The 21,284-nt window shown below is 42.3% G+C and overlaps 1 protein-coding gene across 1 annotated transcript in view; it reads left to right on the forward strand.

Annotated features, from left to right (window-relative positions):
- The window catches only part of LOC138789257 (mucin-5B-like), a 109,199-nt gene extending 88,318 nt beyond the window's left edge, over positions 1-20,881 (forward strand). Inside the window, exons 24-32 of the mRNA XM_069967857.1 lie at positions 627-786; positions 994-1,125; positions 3,657-3,741; positions 5,525-5,556; positions 6,634-6,771; positions 7,840-9,876; positions 17,366-17,386; positions 18,703-18,811; positions 20,591-20,881. Coding sequence (XP_069823958.1) covers positions 627-786; positions 994-1,125; positions 3,657-3,741; positions 5,525-5,556; positions 6,634-6,771; positions 7,840-9,876; positions 17,366-17,386; positions 18,703-18,811; positions 20,591-20,762 — 2,886 coding nt within the window. The 3' untranslated portion in view covers positions 20,763-20,881. The remainder of the gene's footprint in view (positions 1-626; positions 787-993; positions 1,126-3,656; positions 3,742-5,524; positions 5,557-6,633; positions 6,772-7,839; positions 9,877-17,365; positions 17,387-18,702; positions 18,812-20,590) is intronic.
- Positions 20,882-21,284: the final 403 nt, after the last annotated feature.

Here is a 21,284-nt window from a genome sequence, read left to right on the forward strand (position 1 = left end):
TGCAGAGTTGAATATAGGAGTTAGTAATGTGGGTGGTTTGGAATGCATGGGCCCTTTGCGGCTGCCCAAACCACCCATATTATAATATGTCACTGGTTGAAACCACCACTTAACTGATATTGATGACCTAAACTAAAGGCCCTATTCCACAGTACGATTATCGGCCGAATCTGGCCGATATCGCCCGTTACGTGGAATAAGAGGCAACGATCAGCCGACATTGTTCATGTCGGCTGATCGTTGAAGTTGTTTGTCTTTCAACATGTTTAAAGACAAACGACTTATATAGCAGCGATCTGCTGTCGTCGCTCCGTGGAATAGGAGCGGTGGCAGCAGACTGACACTATATCCTATGGGCTGCCTGGACGATCAGCGATCACCCGGGCAGCCCCCCTGCAGCTGCTCCCACACTCACCCGCTCGCTGCTGCCGCGTGGAATAGCGACAGCACCAAGCGGGGAACAAGGAGGAAACGGGGAACGAGGAGCAAACGAGCGCTCACAGCCCGTCGGCCTGTGGAATAGGGCCTTTAGAAATACAATAACTAGTGCAACCTTTTGCACGCACACACTATATTATTTACTCTTTTTATCTAATGTTTATTTGTTCTTCCATTTTCCATCTCAGGTGAACCCCATGACATTCTTTGAAACATGTGTTGATGATACCTGTAGTTGTAGTAATGATATTGAGGATTGTGAATGTCTATGCACCTCCATGGCTGCATATTCTGCAGAGTGTAGAAGACATGGCGTCTGTATAAAATGGAGGACTCCAAACATTTGTCGTAAGTTGTCTGTAACCTTTTCCCTATCGCAAGGAAATTTTTGGTACAAAACTCCTCCACACACCAAAGCCTTAGTCACCTCATGTACCTTTCTCTGACTATTGTTCCATAGCATCATTCCTTGATATATTATTTTTTAACTTTCAGTTGTTAGCAATGTTGCAATTTCTTTAACCAATTACATTGACTAGTCCTCATTTTTGTCAGCTTTGTTCTGTGAGTATTACAACACGGATGATCCCTGTGAATGGCACTACCATCCGTGTGGTGCTCCCTGCATGAAGACCTGTCTTAATCCCCAAGGCGAATGTGAAGATAATATAGAGACTGAATCTGAAGGTGCGTAGATATTTGATACTATACTATGACAGAGATGGGTTATCTTGCCAGGACTTATATTGCCATTAAGTGTTTTCTTCTTTAGGCTATATGCAGGTCTACATTAAACCTACTTAAATTCTTACCTTCAGTTGTTGCATTTTGCATCCCATTACGTTTGCCTAATATACAGCTATAAACTCAATTCTAGGCTATTAGAGATTGTCAGTTGTTACTTGCTCAAATTGTGTGCAGTTGTAGCTCAACACCATCAATTGTCTATAAACTCTATTAAAGCGATTCTGTGTCCACCAATCCTTACCACCAAACCGCTAGTAACATGTTTGATGAGAGTAAATCTTTACTGGTTGTGTCTTTTAAAATGCGCCTGGTGCCTTGGTTAGAGGAAAAGATGATCTTTTAATATGTATCAGGCGAGTAAAACTAGTGTGTCCTAGAGTGTCTTTGACCTTCTCATCATTAGGTATGCCCCCAGGTAGGATTTCTCCTATTCATCACATGTCTAAACTGCTCCTGTACCATAGTGACACAGTTGCAGTTTAGACAAGCAATGAATAGAGATCCTGCCTGGGGGTGTTCCTAATGATGGGGAGGGGAGGATAAAGGAGAGGTGTTGCAGACCTGGGGCATAGATGCTGTAGGCCACACCAGTTTGACTCGCCTGCTCCTGGTTAATATTTTTTTAATTAATAATTTTTTGCTATAACTGAGGCACCAGGTGCACCCAGTAAGGATTTACTCTCATCAAATGGATGGTACTAGTGGTTTGGTGAATACTTAATACAGTAAAAAAAAATGGGTTTCAAGATACTATACATGGTGCTTGTGTTCTACTGATAGAGTCGGAAGAGTAGTTCCAGAGAACTCAAGCTCCACATGGATATCTGGCACTGTACTGGGGATAGTTTACACAGTACACTAATATAGGTGGCATGTGGAGGGAGATGTTACTAATACATTGATTTTGCAAGGTCCTATGACATGAAATAAACAGCCGCAGCATAGCACACAGTTACACTAAGCACTGAGCTGCTGCTGGAGACCAGCCTGCAAACTAAAGGGAGGGTAGGAAGAGATAAGGTACAGAAAACTGCCAAGAATTTACAGCTGTTTTCTGAAAATAGAATGTTAGGAATCACATAGAGTATGTTCCCAACCCAGATGACCACATTAATTGGTACTCCCAGCCCCCCAGAAATTGGCTGACCAAAATGTGTTAGTACTATTACCCACAACCATAGCCCAATGTCATTCTGATCCCACCAAATAGTAGGGCAGACTGCACTACTCTGCCATAACTCTTTGTCATACTCCTATTTGGAGCCATGCCTGGCATCATCACTACTTCCCATCCTCCTTACTTTCAAAATGCTTCATCTTATTCAAAATAGCAAAATAACTCCACAGAAAAGATTTCCATATAGTCACTGCTCCAGATCTTTTCCATGACCTCTGGCGTCCTAGGTGCTTCCAATGGGCCTTTAAAAAACACATGCACCTACCCACCTTCTTGTTCATCTTTACGGAGACCATCCCCATGAGGCACCCATGACAATATCAGAACAATTCTGCCCCTATTAGAAGTAACCCATGCACACATTAGGAATGGTATACTAGCAGAATACTGCTGCTCGTACCTGGCCAAGAGAACCTGAATGCTACCAAAAAAAGCCCCAACCAGCTGGGACTTCTGCAAACCCGATCTGTTGGATCCCTATCAGTGATACAATTATTTTCAAAACTGTCACATCACAAATAAATACTGTGCAAAATAATTAATATGACAATACACAAAAGTCTTTAAAGTGACACTGTCACCTCCTTTGTGCATTCTGACTTCTCTACACAGGTGTAATGGGTAAATTTAGCGGTTTTCATAACTTATTTTATATCATACGTCTTGGTGCTTGTTCAAGTAAAAAGTCATCTTTTATCAACTGCAGATTGTGTTAAGTGGGCGGGGCCTCGCAGCATTAGCGCCACGTAGCCCCGCCCACAACACCACCCTCGCCGGCCATTGGAACAGGCTGGCTGAAAGGTCTAGACCCCACCCCATTTACGTTGGCCAACCAATGGGCATCAAGGGGGCGGGGCCAACGGTGCAGTTGTGGGTGTGGCTAAGTGGCGCTAATACCACGAGGCCACGCCCACTTTATACAACCTGCAGTTGATAAAAGATGACTTTTTACTTGAACAAGCACCATGACGTATGATATGAAATAAGGTATGAAAAACGCAAAATTTACCCTTTACACCTGTGTAGAGATGTCAGAATGCAGAAAGGGGGGTGACAGTGTCACTTTAAAGGGGGTTAATTCATGAATCAATATTAATTTTCACACAAAATAACATTCTAATAGGTCAGATTCAAAATGTTGTTCTAAAAAGCGCCCCCTGGTGTTCTTCTGAGTGCTATGTAATTTGTCCAGTGGTCACACATGTTCAGCAGTTCATTGTCTGGTGCTTTTTTTCTGTTTTTTTTTTTTCTAAATTAACCATTTATCTACCTATTATTTTTTTTTCATTCTCAGGCTGTTACCCAAAATGCACTCCAGAAAGACCCTACTTTGATGTGGAGAAGCAATTGTGTGTTGATATATTGAATTGTTCAGTCTGGTATGTACCTTTGCTTTACTTCCAGAGCTCATTCATGAACTTTCCATTTAATATCACTTCAATCTCAGCTGGGTGCAAAACATTTTTTGATCTCAAACCACTTTAACAGACATTGTGATAAACCTTTCCAACATTGTACGCTACAAATGTTACTTTATTATAGTTACATAGTGCTGCAAGGTGAAGGTACTTTGACCAAAACGTATCAAACTCTGTACACTACTAATTCATCTTATATTCAGTTAACTGTTTTCGCATATGCTGTGTGAGTTTTATTATTTCTTTGCATCAAAAGAAATTACTATTCATGCACTACTTTATGTTAACTAAGTACTGTAGGTGTTATTATAGGCAGAGATATTTTTGGCTAGGTTAACATCTATAGGACATAAGGAAGTTTAAGTGAAGCAAAGCCAAAAACTCTCCTATGTAAAATGTGAACAAATTAAGTGAATATTGTATAAATCTGTTATATAATAAATTCTGAAAACTGCCATACATAAAAAGGAAACTGCCACAGAACCAGACAATAGCCCATATCTGTTAGGGCCCATAAAACAGGCAGAATTTCACGGCGGAACTTCAAGCCACGGAATCCCACTTCCCTCAGTGTCTCTATGGGATGGCTCATGCATCTCTGCTTCCGTCACTCTCTGCTCAAACAATTGATATGTGATTCTGTGGCGGTGAACATACCCTTAGAGACAAAAAAGTGCCTGAAACAGAAGACAACCAATTACAGGTAATTTTGGGCAATGAAAGCTGAGCCTGAATTGGTTGCTATTAGAGATCAAGCTGAACCGAATATAGTTTTTGCTCGAATATCTGGCTCCTCAAAATTACTTGATACTCAATTGAGTACTGGTTGCTGTTTGGGTGCTCATTAACAAAATGCTTGCTGAAAGCAATCCAGAACGTCAGGTGTCCATGGATACAGAGAGATTGTCACAGGTACACTTAAAACCTTAAAGGAGGGAGGGTTGGCTGGAAAAGTATACTTCTATCTTTCTTCACTATTACCTTTCAGCCAATCAGCAGCTGATGCGGGTGTCCTGATTGACACCTGATTGAGCAGTGATAGTGATAAAAGACTGCAGCAGTAAGTATACTCTCCCCACCACCACCAACAGAGCACAGTCTTGCCCCCAGAAGCTTAACTTAAAGGGAACCTGTGCCCGGGTGACAGGCTCCCGACCCTCGCTAGAGTACCTTATACGTACCTGATCGCGCCGGGTCCCGCTTCTTGAGACAGTCGGGTGACAGAGATTTCAGCGCCCGAAGCCCGGCGTGCGCACACCTGAGATGAGTCATAGAGAATGACGGAGCGTCGGACTGACCAGTCATTCTCTATGAGAGTTGGACTCATCTCAGGAGTGCGCGCGGTACGTATAAGGTGCTCTAGCGGGGGGTCGGGAGCCTGTCATCCCGGCATGGGGGGTGACAGGTCCTCTTTAACAAAGTGGAGGGCAGGCTTTCACTTTTAGATTAACCAGGTATTCTCTGCACTGCTGAATCTCCCATTATTTTCATTCATTGGGGCTCGTTGCTCAAGTCAAGCACTCGAGCATTGGAAATACTTGACTAAAGTCTTTTGGGTCTCGCTCATCTCAAGTTACTGTTTGTCAAAAATCTGTATTATTGATATCTATGAGCCAAATGCTCAATTAACTATTTCACGAACTAATGAACTAATACAGTATATTTAATGATTTTCAACAAATTTTGTGTTTGTTGATTAATATCTCCATACACAAGTAATTGTTTTTGTTTTTGTTTTTTTAAGTTTGAATAAACTTTGTGATGAGGGGGCAAAAGGTAAAGTCATTTTTTTACATAATTAATTGATCTTTATGTTCATTACAGTATGTTTTGCCAACCATATTCCTTGGCTGTGCCCTGTAATCAGTGTTTGTTAAGATGGCATTAGAGATGAGCGAATATTAAGCATGCTCGAGTTCGTCCGAACCCGAGTGTTCGGCATTTGATAAGTAGCGGCTCCTGAAGTTGGATAAAGCCCTAAGGTTGTCTGGAAAACAAGGATACAGCCTATGACTATATCCATGTTTTTCAGATAGCCTTAGGGCTTTATCTAACTTCAGCAGCCACCGCTAATCAAATGTCGAACGCTCAGGTTTGGACGAACTTGAGCATGCTCAATATTCGCTCATCTCTAGATGGCATCTTTTTGTCTGGACAAGTACTAGAAATTGAAATATACTCTAACTATTTTTTGCATAGATTTCCACAATAATTGACACCAATTTGTGGTGTAAGTCATCTGCTAGTTTTCTGTTCTGTTACAGTTACTCTGTTGGGCATTGGATAACCACCTATGTATCACTAAATCATGCTGATAAGGCATTAAAAAGTTGTATCAAGGGCTTTGCGCCTACTTTTTGGTGAATAACTTGAGTTCTATTTATGAACCAGTATTCAATGGATGAAAATTTTTTAAATGGAACTTTTTTTTAATCTTCCTATTTTGAGTATTTACCCAAAAGTTTGCATAATTCGGGACTAGCACCCACTTTATAATTTGGACTTTTTAAAAAGTCACACAAACTGGTGCAGGCCCAATTTTTTTACTTTTTGCAACAATTGTGCAATTTTTTGTGACTTTTTTACTTAGATGCAATTACTATGGCAGTGCTACATTTTAATAAATCAGTCACAAGAAATTGGTAGAAAATATTCACCAAGCCTCATTAGAAGAGTCATACAAATTAGACTCCTTAGTAAATGTCCCCCTATGTTTCTGCATTTATGGGGTTGTTTTTTCCATACAACAGTGCTAGTGTTATTCAAAAACTGTGGTTTGTTTAACCAGTGATTGGGAGAACTAGATGTAAATTAAGGATTTGTGTAATCAGTACCTATTTTTCTATGTGGCAGAATGCTTATGTTGCCACCTTGGAAAGACTTACAAAAATGGAGAACCAATTGAAGAAGAGATTAATGGCCAGCAATGTATCACTGGATACTGCTTACAAGGAGATATTGAACAACTGGAAGTTTGTGGATCTTCATCAGGTAATAAAACGTGGTCATTGACTTTCATATTTAGGTTTTAAAATAGGAGTCATCTTACAGTCTAATAAATGTAGAATATTATTTACATTCTAAAATTGCAGTTTCTACAGTCGGAAAAAAAACGCTCCCAAATTTGAGAGCCAATGGCAGCCCTAATTTGCTAGCATAAAGGAGGTGATTTTGTTCTTGTAAAGCAGCTTGAACAATACCCCTACAGATGATTAAAATCCTTCCAGAACGAAACAAATTATTTCACAATTTTACAAAAACAACCCCCAAAACGTATTTGTCCAAATTTTGGTCTAGTATAAAGCACCCCAAAACTATATAGAGGATCAAGGACTCCTTTTAAAAATCGAAGTTCCTCCTTTTCTTGGTGAAAAGGAGTGTATACTGAGTATTCACTGAGCAGTGTACGCCTGATCAGTATGTATTTGGCCATAACTAGACATGTAGGGCCAAATCAGAATTGGCCATTGGATTCTCCTGAAGCTAATTTTTTGGAGATTCACACATCCCTATTTACAAAATAATATAAATCGGCCAAATGTATTTCCTGAATCCCTTCAACCAGTGTTGCTAATCTGTTCTAATGCCACAGTGATAGTAGGAAGGTAGAGTGCTGGCCTGCGGTATACTGGGCCCACCAGATTCAATTATTTAACAAACATACCCACGAGATATACAGACCAAGTTCCTATGCATTATTTATTGCATTTAAAATTTTGTATGTCCTGGTAATATGACCATTATTTGCAATAGAAATAGGTAATAACTTATTTGTGAAATAACCAAACAATGTGATGGACCCTCAAAGGCCTAATGTGATTTGACCTCATAGATGTGTCACAACTGGGCTGGTAAAAGCCTGGCAACCCTGGCTTCATTTTCCTAATATGGGATCTTACTTCAGGCTCAATTACAATGAACTTATTGCAGACAACCATAAGGCTGTAATATTATGAAAGTGCTAATATGAAATAAAAAAATCAATTTGATTTGATTTGTTAAGTTGCAGTGTTCAGACTTTTATCTATTTACCAATTTTCATTTTCTTTCATTTTATAGCTGCGACTGTCACTTTTCCATTGAGGACTACTACACACATTTCTGCAATTACAAAGTCATATTCGTCAAAATATACATATAGCATGTTACCATATACTAATGCTTCAACAATAACACAACAAAAATATTTCTCAACAAAGTTAGTTTCAGAAAGTGGTATTAGTCAAACATCACATCCATCAATTACCAAAAGAAGAAGTACTTCTCCATCAAAATATTCTGAAAGGCAGACAACACTCACAACTAAAATGACTATGACACGTACCACTCCTCGCACATACTCTGATATTTTTTCAATGTCAAAAACAACCCAGTTACGTATTTCTGCTCAATCCACCACACAAAAAGCCGTTAGTAAAACAACACCTTACACAACACCAGTTAAATACTCAACAACTTATCCAATACTTATTTCTAAGACTTCCCCATATTCTAAATTTACGGTACCATATTCTAAAAGGCCGACAACTCTCACAACTAAAATGACTATGACTAGCACCACTCCTCGCACCTACACTGATATTTTGTCAACGTCAAAGACAACCCAGTTACCTACATCTACTTGGTCCACCACACAAAAAGCCCTTACTAAAACAATACCTTATACAACACCAGTTAAATACTCATCAACTTATCCAACACTTTTTTCAAAGACTTTGTCAACTATGTCTTCCCCATATTCTAAATTTATGACACCATATTCTAAAAGGCTGACAACTCCTCCAACTAAAATGACTTCCACATATGCTGATATTTTTTCAACATTAAAAACAACCCAGATCGGCACTTCTACTCAATCCACCACACAATTTACACCTTATTCTAAAAGGCCGACAACTCTTCCAACTAAAATGACTCGCACCACTCCTCGCACCACTCCTCGCACATACGCTGATATTTTTTCAACATCAAAAACAACCCAGATCCGCACTTCTACTCAATCCACTAAACAATTTACAACACCTTATTCTAAAAGGCCGACAACTCTTCCAACCAAAATGACTCGCACCACTCCTCACACCACTCCTCGCACATACGCTGATATTTTTTCAACATCAAAAACAACCCAGATCCGCACTTCTTCTCAATCCACCACACAATTTACAACACCTTATTCTACAAGACCCACAACTCTTCCAACCAAAATGACTCACACCACTCCTCACACCACTCCTCGCACATACGCTGATAGTTTTTCAACATCAAAAACAACCCAGATCCGCACTTCTTCTCAATCCACCACACAATTTACAACACCTTATTCTAAAAGACCCACAACTCTTCCAACTAAAATGACACGCACCACTCCTCGCACCACTCCTCGCACATACGCTGATATTTTTTCAACATCAAAAACAACCCTGATCCGCACTTCTTCTCAATCCACCACACAATTTACAACACCTTATTCTAAAAGGCCGAAAACTCTTCCAACTAAAATGACCCGCACCACTCCTCTCACATTTGCTGATATTTTTTCAACAACAAAGACAACCCAGTTACGCACTTCTACTGAATCCACCACACAAAAAGCCCTTAGAAAAACAACACCTTACACAACACTAGTTAAATACTCAAAAACTTATCCAATTCTTATTTCAAAGACTTCAACTATGTCTTCCCCATATTCTAAATTTACGACACCATATTCTATAAGGCTGACAACTCTTCGAACTAAAATGACCCACACCACTCCTCACACCACTCCTCGCACATACGCTGATATTTTTTCAACATCAAAGACAACGCAGTTACATACTTCTACTCAATCTCCCACGCAAACAGTACCTTCTAAAACAATACCATACATAACACTATTTAAATACACAAGAACATATCCAATACTTACTTCAAAGACTTCAACTATGTTTTCCCCATATTCTAAAGAACCAACAACTTTCACAACTAAAATGACTCGTACCACTCCTCGCAAATCTGGGAAATTATCAACTGTTTCTAATGGGCCAACAGAAATTGAAATAACTGGAGGAAAATCATCGCATCTGCCACCAGGGGAAGGACATGCCAGAACTTTTAGTGAGTAAAGATCATGCCTCAGTTTGTATGATTTAACAAGGGTTGTTTCATCAAGACAATTTTTTCCATGTGCTCTTTTAGGTCATCATAAAACATTATAAAAGTGTACACCTACTACTGTCTCTCTCATATAAGCCAGAAGTGAACAACAGGGAAAGCGGCATTCTATCATCTTTATTCAGCCTATTAATACTTACGTTATAATAAGAAATACGTTATAATATGTTAAACGTTTGAAGTCTCCCCTTGTGCAATGTACACACAAGGTGGGCATCAACTGGCATATCGGCATAGTAAAGTTTTAACACATTATAGTTACATTCACAGAGGTAGCTCCTCTGTGTCCACTCAGACCGGGTTCCTACTGGGGCGCAACAGCGACCTAAGTGATCACATCCGGTGACATGAGATAATTCGTCATGGAGATGGGACTGCTTAACCCTCAGGATCCCAGTTAAGGAGTGATATCAGAGTGAGCAAAAGGAGGAGACCAACATAGGGGACAGTATATAGACAGTGCATATAAAATATCAACGTAAAAAGAACACTCCTATAATAAATTACATAATATATTAAAAAGTTACATACAGTAATATATTAAAAATTCATCTCTGCTAGTCTTGACACATTATTAAAAAAAAAAAAATCCTAAAGAGATCTTAAAAGGAACAAAGAGAGAGGGTTGGAACTTCAAGGGACTCAATCTCTCATACATTGTCTCATTTATCCCTCCGGTCTCAAAAGGTTCCCAATTCAACGGCCTTGTTCAAACCTTCAGGTACTAGTGTTCTTAGTTTAAAAATACTGATGAGTATTTGTTCTATAGATAAGATTTATAGGGCCCTAAAATCTTTATTGTGATCTCAGCCATATGACGCGAAACACTATGCTTCATAGGACCCTAAAAAAGAAGGATAGTGTTTCCCGTCATATGGCTGAGATTCAAAACGAAGATTTTCGGACCCTTAAAATCTCACCTATAGAATAAATGGCGGTAAGTAAAGAGAACAAAATAAGAATCCTAAATAGACACGAGGCGTTCTGGATTTATAAACTAAAAACACTAGTACCTGAAGGTCTGAACGAGGCCATAGAATTGGGAACCTTTTGAGACCATAAGAATAAATGAGACAATGTATGAGAGATTGGGTTCCCTTAAGTATCGACCCTCTCCCTGTTCCTTTTAAGATCTCTTTAGAATTAATTTATTTACAATAATCTTTCAAGACTAGCAGAGATTAGTTTTTAATACATTATGTAACTTTTTAATATACTATGTAATTTTTTATATGCATGTTCTTTTTATGCTGATATTTTATATTTACTGCCTATAGAAAATCATTTTTAAACTTATGACATTTTTATCAGTCCTCCTATGTTGGTCTTTAGGACATATAGATGCATTAGACTTCTCCTTTTGTTTACTCTGATATTACTCCGCAGCAACTGCGATCGCAAGGGTTAAAAGGAACCTGTCACCCCCTGTTTCGGGGCAGAGCCCAGCCGATCCCCTGCTAGAGACCCTTATACTTACCCCGTGCATGAAGTCCCGCTCCTGGAGCCGGTCCCGCAGAGGAGATAACACAGTCAGAAGCCCGGCGCGTGCTCATCAGAGATGAGTCTGACGATCATAGAGGATGAATGGAGCCGTCATTCTCTATGACAGGTTCCCTTTAACCCTTGGGATCCCAGTTGCTGTGGAGTGATATCAGAGTGAACAATAGGAGAAGTCTAATCCATCTATATGTCCTAAAGACCAACATAGGAGGACTAATAGAAATGTCATTAGTTTAAAAATGATTATCAACGACGAATGTGAGTATAATGTGGTAAAACATGCTATAACATGTGGTAAAACATGGTATAACAAAAGCTATATAAAATAGATATCACTGTAACTGTACTGACCTGATGAATAAAGGTAAAATGTCACGTGTAAAGTATAGTAAACGGCGTACAAAAAAAATTATGAAAAACAGGGTGTCACATGTCCCTCAGAATGGTACCGATGGAAAGTCAACTTGTCTTACTCAAATATTTTGGCCCCACAAGGCCTCTGTGACATGATATAATGGCTATAAAAAAATCTCTGATAAAAAAAAGGCCCCAAAATTCACCAGGTCTTTGTCTGAGGCCTGTGGTTGATGAGCCACGTGACGCACTGTGGGGATATGGGGGATTTCTAGAAACACTGGAATAAGGAGAATAAATATTGAGTTCCAATTAATTAAAATGGAATATCTGCAAAAAAAAAAAAATGAAAATTTTAAATTTTCCCTCCAACTTGCTTAAATTTCAGTGAAACACCTAAAGGGTTAATACACTTATGAAATGCTACTTTGAATACTTTGAGGGGTGCAGTTTTTACAGTGGAAGGACTTGTTGTAGATGTTTCAGCAATAATTAGTTTATGTGGCATGACTATCTTTCTTTGGAAAAGAGAATTTTGAATATAAAGAAACATAATTTTTTCAAATTTTTGCGCAAATGTGCAAAAATATACTGAATGTATCAACCAAAGTATACCACAAACATAAAGAGGAACCTGTCATGAAAAAACGATCTCAGAATAATAGTTAAAGTGACACTGTTATCCCCTTTGTGCATTCTGTCATCTCAACACAGGGGTAAAGGGTAAATTTAGCGTTTTTTATACCTTATTTTATATCATACGTCATGGTGCTTGTTCAAGTAAAAAGTAATCTTTTATCAACTGCAGATTATGTTAAGTGGACGGGGCCTCGCGGCATTAGCGCCACTTAGCCCCGCCCACAACGCCACCGTTGGCCCCGCCCCCTCACCAGCCATTGGAACAGGCTGGCCTAAAGGTCTAGGCCCCACCTCCTTTAGGACGGCCCACCAATGGCCACCAAGGGGCGCGGGGCCAACGGTAACATAGTGGGTGGGGCTATGTGGCGCTAATGCCGCGAGGCCCCGCCCACTTAACACAATCTGCAGTTCATAAAAGATCAATTTTTACTTGAACAAGCACCATGACGTATGATATAAAATAAGGTGTGAAAACTGCTAAATTTACCCTTTACACCTGTGTAGAGATGTCAGAATGCACAATAGGGGGTGACAGTGTCACTTTAAAAGTATCGCAGAGTTAACACTACATAAAGAGAGACAGGTCAGATTTGAAAAATAGGCCCTGGGCATTAAGGCCAAAACAGGCTGCAGAGGCAAGGGGTTAAAGGAAATGTACCATCAGGCCCAGGCTGAAGCACTGGAGGTTGGCCGACCCACCCCCAGTGGGAGGAAATCCCCGCCCCTCTATGATCTTAATGGAGCCGTGTCATAGAGGGGCGGGGGTTTCCTCCCACTGGGGGTGGGTCGGCCCGCCTCCAGTTCTTTACCCCCGGCTTGATGGTACATTCCCTTTAACCTGGGGAGGGAAGTATATCATTTGAACCCGATGAAGACACCAACATGATGTGGAAACGCATTGCTTGTGGTTTTATGTTTACTGAAATAAACTCTAGTAGCTGAACTAGTCTCTGGATCCTGTGCCGAGGTCGAGTGATTGATCGTATGGTTGTCGTCTGAATTTGTTGTTCTGAGCAGCCGCACTGTGACTGTTGCTGTCTGCTCGATCACGGGCCTGACAGTGGATATGTATTTCATTTGACTACAGTATAGTTGTGCCTAGGCTAGGACTGGCAAACTGGGAAAACTGGGCAAATGCCCAGTGGGCTGTCCAGATTTCCAGCCCGGGGGAGGGCGCCGGGGCTGCAATGCTGATTAGTGCTGTACTGAAGTTTGAATGGCAGCGCAGGGGCCTCCCGCTGCCGCCGAGCTGCTAATCGGAGGCTGAGGCCCGCTGCTAGACTGGGAGGGCCGCACATTGTCAGACACTTCGATCACGCCTGGCAGTAGTCGGCCCCCTCAGTCTGGCGGGAACCGTCAGCCTCCGATTAGCAGTGTGGTGGCGGGAGTCCTACTCCCCGGTCTCTCTCATCTCCCGACGCCGGATGTCTCTGCAGCCTCTATCCTTCTGTGTGTGAGCGCTTTCAAGACGTACACACACGCAAAAGGATAGAGTCTGCAGGGACATCCGGCGCCAGGAGATGAGAGAGGCCGGGGAGCAGGACATGTAAGTGTCTGTACTGAAGTTCAATGGCAGCGCCGCGCCTCCTGATGACGTCACAAAGGAACACCCACCGCGGGGCTGCAGAGCTTCCAGCCTGTATGACACTGCGTGTCTGTGCCGGAAGCTCACCCCGGCCCTGAAGCTGCTCCCCCTGCCACCTGACTGGTCCCCCTGCCCCCCAGCTTCTCCCCTGCCCCCCCAGCTTCTCCCCTGTCCCCCCGGCTGCTCTCCTGTGTCCCCCGGTTGCTCTCTTGTGTCCCCCCGGTTGCTCTCCTGTGTCCCCCCGGTTGCTCTCCAGTGTCCCCCCGGATGCTCCCCCTGTCTCCCCCAGGCTTCTCCCCCTGTCTCTTTCAGGCTTCTCCCCCTGTCTCCCCCAGGCTCCTACCCCTGTCTCTCCCAGGCTTCTCCCCCGTGCCCCCCCAGCTTCTCCCCCTGCCCCGCAGCTTCTCCGGTGCCCCTCAGCTTCTCCGCGGCTCCCCCTGCCCCCCAGTTTTCCCCCCAGCCACCCCAGCTGTTCCTCCTGCCCCGCAGCTGCGTCAGTTCCCCCCAGCTTCTCCGCTGCTCCCACGGCCCCCCAGCTTCTCCCCCTGTCACCCTAGCTGCTCCCCCTGCCCCAGCTTTTCCCTCTGCCCCCCAGCTGCTCCCCCTGCCACCCCAGCTGTAACCCCAGCTGCCACCCCAGCTGCCCCCATCTTCTCCCCCTGTTACGCCAGCTGCTCTTCCTCCCCCTGTCACCCCAGCTGCTCCCCCTGTCCCTCATCTTCTCCCTTTGCCCCCCCAGCTGCTCCCTCTGTCACCCCTAGCTGCCTCCCTTCCCCAGTCACCCCCAGCTGCCTCCCTCCCCCTGTCACCCCAGCTGCTCCCCCTCCCCCGGTCACCCCCAGCTGCTCCCCCTCCCCCTGTCACCCCCAGCCCCTGTCACCCCAGCTGCTCCCCCTGTCCCAGTCACCCCCGCTGCTCCCCCTGCCACCCCCAGCTGCCTCCCTTCCCCAGTCACCCCCAGCTGCCCCTCTGCAGATGAGTTGTGGTTAGAGAAGTCTTCATGATAGCTGCGCCAGATGGAGAAGAAAGCAAAGAGTGAGCGACAGCAATCGGAGAAGACGTCACGAGTCATTAGTAACTGCACTGTAATCACTTCTGTAGTGTGCAGAGCCTGTGTACCATTGGGGTCTAAATGGGTCAGTGTATTGTTTGCGGTAGTGTATTGACACAGCCCCGTGGTCACTACAGTACACTAGCGCAAAGTTTTAAACTAGGACCCAACTACAACACCTGCAGGCACTACAACTCCCAGCATATGCTGAGGGCTTCAGACTGTCAGTAAATGCTGGGAGTTGTAGTGCCTGCAGCTGTTGTAGTTGGGTCTTAGGTGCATTATACACTGGATGCTCTTTGGGAGATCAGAATACATCAATCTGTGGGGGCTCAGTGTACGGAAGTGACCCCAAAACATCACTAATAGGGGATAGGGGGAGATGTTTTTGTTCTATCCCCTACTAGTGCTGTTTTGGGGTCACTTACGTGCACTGAGCCCCCACAGATCTATGTATTCTTATATGCCACAAAGCATCCAGTGTATAGGACCCAACTACAACAGCTGCAGGCACTACAACTCCCAACATGTACTGACAGTCTGCAGCCCTCAGGATATGCTGGGAGTTGTAGTACAGTAGTACAATCCTTTGATAACTGACAGATGTATTGCTGGACCTTCAGGGCTGATGGTTGTCACCCACAGATTGCAGCTACCAGGCTTTTCCTCTCAGAAACTACAACTCCCAGCATACCCTGAGAGCTGTATAAATGTAGGGTGTGAGTTTTAGTTCAACTAAAAATGTTATTCAGAAAGGATTTGTCACAGATACAGATACAGGAAAGGACCAGATCAGCATTTCACATCTCACTGGTTCTGTGGGCTGGTGGGGTTTGTGTGCCAGGGCTGCTTTTTAGTGCCAGCCCGGGCCTGGTTGTACCTATACTATAGCACAATTCTGCAAGGTTAGTGATTCTTGTTCTCTTTTACATTTGATCTTATGGTCAAAGAGGATACCGCACTATCCAGCGCCATTGTTTGTAGTTTTTTGCCTTTTTCAGTAAAGTAACATTTCTCATATTGCTTTTTATCTTTCCCCTAACTACAGTAACCTCGTTGTGTCTCCCTTGTCCTTATGTTATTAAAAACACCTACCTCATACCTACCTTTATTATATGTTGCTTAAGGCGGAATCTGGTAGAGCGCTGCGGAATCTGTTATACAAATAATAATATTATTAATAATAACAATAATAATAATAATAATAATAATAATAATAATTATTATTATTATTATTATTATTATTATTATTATTATTATCATTATTATTATATACTATACTCCCCTACCCCAGTCCCTGCAGCTCCAATTCCAGTGCCTTCTGGTTCCCTGCTCATCACAGCTTGTTGCTACTTCCAAAATGGGTCTTCTCTGGCTCTATCTTACCTCAGGCAGTAAGTGACTGAGCAGACACATCTTGTCTCTTGGAAGTAGCGTCAAGCAGCAACCAAGGGCAAACTGCAGGGGACAGGGTATGTGAGAATTTTTATTTAAAGGGGTAGTGCGGCGGTAAAGAATTATTCACAGAATAACACACATTACAAAGTTATACAAATGTTATGTCTGTGAATGGCCCCCTTCCCCGTGTCCCACCACCCCCACCCGTGTACCCGGAAGTGTGGTGCGCTATACTCACCTGTCACGTGCCGACACCAGTCTCTGATCTTCATTCAGTGACGTCTTCTTCGGCCGGCCGCCCTTTGCAGCGTCATCCGATGCTCAGCCGCAACTGGCTGAGCATAACTGTGCTCAGCCAATCGCGGCTGAGCCCAGTTGTGACGCGGCGGAGGGGGGACGGGCGGCAGCGACTCGGCCGTCCGTCCGAAGATGGCGTTGGGCACAAAATGGCGGACGGCCCTCGACACGGATCAGGTAATGTATAACGCACCAACACTTCCGGGTACACGGGTGGGGGTGGTGGGACACGGGGAAGGGGGTGATTCACAGACATAACATACATTACAAAGTTGTATAACTTTTTAATGTGTGTTATTCTGTGAATAATTTTTTTGCGCTGCAATACCCCTTTAACTGTGTCCCCAGCAAAATATAAGCATACTAAAAAAGCTACTTCTTTTTTTTTTTTTGCATATATGATATCTAATTATCATTTCATAATTTGAACATACAGATTAACTATTGTGTCCATGTATTATGTCAAAGTGTGCACAATGTATTTTTATTATTTTGCAATAGGCAAGTGATCTTGTCAACAATGTGTACACCAATCATTTATGTATTTTTTTTTTATTTTTATTTAATGATATAACAAACCTGTCTAATAATTTGTAATTTGTTTCTAGGTGATTATGTGACAAAAGAACGTGAGTTTTTTTTTTTTTTTAATTAATCAACAAATCAACAAATTGTAGTCAACTTGGCTGAGAATTGGGCCTGTCTTTCATTGGTCCTGTTTCCATTCTTAAAAATGGTTTCACTTTACACCATGTTTGATAAATCTCCCCCTATGTTCACACACTGTTGAAATTTAGTGGATAGCCATAATTTAACTGCAAAAAATGTCTGTTATTTCAAAACAACAGCCATTGTTTTAAAATAACAGCAATTATTTATCATTAAATGGCGGCCATCCACTAAATTTCAACAGTGTGTTTTCAATCCACTCCTGGTTTTCCTTGCAAAATACTGAGAATAAATTATGTTTGTGAACATAGCCTAAAGCTAAAAGTGATACTTCAGAAATTTACTCTAATTTTCACGGGTTTAAAAGTCACATGCCAGAAAATGTTAACCTCTGCCTGACCACAGCAGGGCTTACCAGCTGCAGCCAGTTACCCACTTTTAAATTATAGTCTATACAGACTATAATTTAGAAGTAGGTGACTAGCTGCAGCTGGCGAGCTCTACTGCAGTCAGGCAGGGGTTAAACCATGCAGTGGGTGGTGGTGCTGGGGTCCAGGAGATCCTGCAGTGTAGTCTCTCTATTAGAGATGACCCCCACACCGCCCGACTCCTGCTGGCAGAGTGCAGCATCCCCTCTGACCAGGGCCCCCATTGAAGAAAAAAGAAACCATCAACTCACCTGTCACCTGCTACTGGGAACGGGTACCAGATGAGTTGATGATTTGTTTGTTTTTTTGTTTCCTGCGGGGCAGGGATGAGGCTGTGGGGGCTTTGAGCTCCTCCACGTATGCTTGGTTGCAGTATTCTTACCCATCAAGGGGAACTCCTGTCATGTCTTCGAGTCTTCTGCTAAACTCTCTGGCCGTGACTTTGGAGATAGACTGTGCTTGGCAGTGACAGCCCACTCAGCCATTTACTAGCCGTGTTGCTATCTTACCTCAGTCAGTGATTGGTTGAGCAGGTTGGCTCTGCTTAGATGAGTCCATCTTGGAAGTAGCCACCAGAGTCTTCAGCTGGGAACCCAAAGGCCTGATCTCTGGGGGAGCATGGTACAGATGTGTTAACTTGATCACAATGACTCATTTAACGATGATTTAATCAATGTTCTAATTGACTTCACATAGATCCCTGTCATAATTGTTGCATCATTTTCTCTACAATCCCAGTGAAAAAAATTGAATGCCAGGAGTACCCCCTTAGGATCACCAGGAAACACATTACACTGCAGTACTGTATGTTGAATTGCTTTTGTAATGTTTTGTTTCTACCATTCCAGCCGGCTGCCTGCTCATAAATCAGCCCACAAATATAACAAAAGGGGAATGTAGAACATTGAGCCCTGTGTCTATGAATCATTGCGATGGCTTATGTCCTACATCTTCCATGTAAGTCACCATGCGATTACCATGCTTACCATTACATTTGTATAACATTTCATTTAAATCTATTAACCATTAAAGATGCAGTCAATATTTGTTTCAAGTTTCATTTTCCATTTTGTCTTCATAGAATTGTAATGTTCTTTATTCCATAATAAAGTTGTTTTCTGTTTTTGTTTTTTTGTTTTTTTTTTGTTTTATGACATTTTTTATTTTTTCATATATTTATTTACCACATATTTATTTGGGAGGTGAAACGTAAAAAGAAATAATATTCTTCCAATTTTAGGAGGGGGCGGTAAGGAAATTAATGATGTCTGGACCCCATTTAAGGTCCCCAGTCTGCAGCAGCCATTCCCAAATGATGTGACCTCGATGAGCTTCAGCATTGTCATTCATGAAGATGATATTAGGCCTGTGTTGTTCATACAGAGGCTGGGACTAAACTCCCATTGGTGGGAAAGCATTAGAAAGAACAGGATTAAGTGTGTTTATAGGTAGTTAACCCCTTTGGGTTGTGGACCCGAGACCTTCCATTGCTGGTTCACAGGTTTGTGGCAGGGGATGTGTGATAGGCGTACTGGTGCTTTTCTGTCAACCCCCCTGTCCTTATGATGTTGCATACCTTATGTGAAGTAATAAAATGCAGCCTTCAGCCCATAGTGTAACACATAGCAGAAATACCTAGGTGATGCTAGGATGTAGTGGCACCCCTGCTCTGGGACCCTAAAACAACTTCTCTGTTCCAAGTAATTCTCCTATTTCAGATCACTAAATAATGACCAAAGCTCCCTACAAAAATTCATACTCCAGACATCTGAATAAATTCATATCCATGTAAATTTAGACCATCATGCTAACATACCCCATACACCAACTAAAATTCATCTCCCAGACTTTCTGTCCTTACACAATAACCACACAGCTTAACACCCCTGAACCCCTATTCTTTTAGTGCACCAACACTACACTATAGGGACTAAGGAGGTGATGCACTAAAAAGGATAGTGGTGGGTACACCTTTTATCTGTTCTAGTGAACAACTTCCTCAGCCTATACCAACGAGTGCAGCTATGGCCCACAAGCTCGACATGGCCAGGGGACCGAAGACGACACGTCATGTGTGCTGTACCATCACCTCATTATTAAAGTTAAGGCATATGGCTGTAGGAAGACGACTGTAGTTCTACAAAGACAGAGATCTGAGGAGGAGGTGCAGTCATACAAGTGGCACACATAGAGAGTGCTGCTGCAGGTAACACAGAATTGTGCTTCAGGGACCTCCCAGGAATCCAGGAAACATGTCCTAGATTCATTGGTGGATTCACTGTATCATTAGCTCTGGGCTGTTAACAAAACTTGGGTGCCCACTCCCCATACCATATCAATAGTTCACACAGGGGCAGACATGCCAAAGATTTTCTAAAGAACGGGTGTTAAAATAACAATGCGTGAACACAATGCACTTCAATGCTATGCCACCCCTGCAGTAAAGAATGGACGCTGATTGCATTGCAATCCGCATTCGTTCTTTAATGAAAAGCAACGTTGTGTGAACATAGCCTTAGCCTGACCATTCCTTTTAAAGCAGAGTGGCTTTCAGTAACCTAGACAATGAGCTGTCAACAAGAGCAGAAAAAGTGGGCATATCAGGAGAAGGAGACAAGGCTAAATACATTTGCTAAAGTATTTAGTTTAACCCTTTTCATAATATAATTTATTAATAGTTTTATACTGTGTATAATCCTATGTTGTATAATTCTATATATGTTTTCTTCCCTCCAGGTTTTTCCATACTTCTGAGAAAATAATACGAGAGTGTTCCTGTTGCATGGACACAGAAAGAAGCAACAGAACAGTTCAGCTCACCTGCCCTGATGGAAGTACATTGCCTTATACTTATGAGCATATAGAGGAATGCTCCTGTGTGGCCATAACCTGTCATAAGCAAAACTGAAGACTAAGACCAATTCCTCAACCAAGTTCTTTCTAATTATCAGACAGCATTCACATGAAATTATTGCTGACTTATGTATAGCCTACAATGTCGCTGTGCTTTATGTTTAGCTAATAAAGTAACTGAATCCTAGTAGATTTACATAGTGGTTGTGGATAATGTCATCTTCTTAATATGGAATGTGCAAATAGCAAAGATATTTAAGTATCTATGGAATATCTAGAAACTGACCGCTAGCAGCCATTTGTTGCTTTAGCATCAAGGGAGAGGTATTGCCACTTGCTTACAGCTTACATACACCTTCTTAAAGCGAATGTACTAGCAGTACATTTGCTTTAAGATTTTCACATAGATAGAATGGCGTTGGCGCAGGGAAGCCCCCAGTGCAAGGAAACCCCATCCCCTCTATGGCGCAGCTCCAGTGCTTCATCCCCGGCGACGTAAGAGGCAGCCAGGCACGGTTAAAAAAAAAGACTGGCGACCATCTATCCATGTGAAAATCCTAAAGCAAATGTACTGCTG

The sequence above is a fragment of the Dendropsophus ebraccatus genome, chromosome 4 (assembly GCF_027789765.1).
Source record: "Dendropsophus ebraccatus isolate aDenEbr1 chromosome 4, aDenEbr1.pat, whole genome shotgun sequence".
Taxonomy (NCBI): Eukaryota; Metazoa; Chordata; class Amphibia; order Anura; family Hylidae; genus Dendropsophus; species Dendropsophus ebraccatus.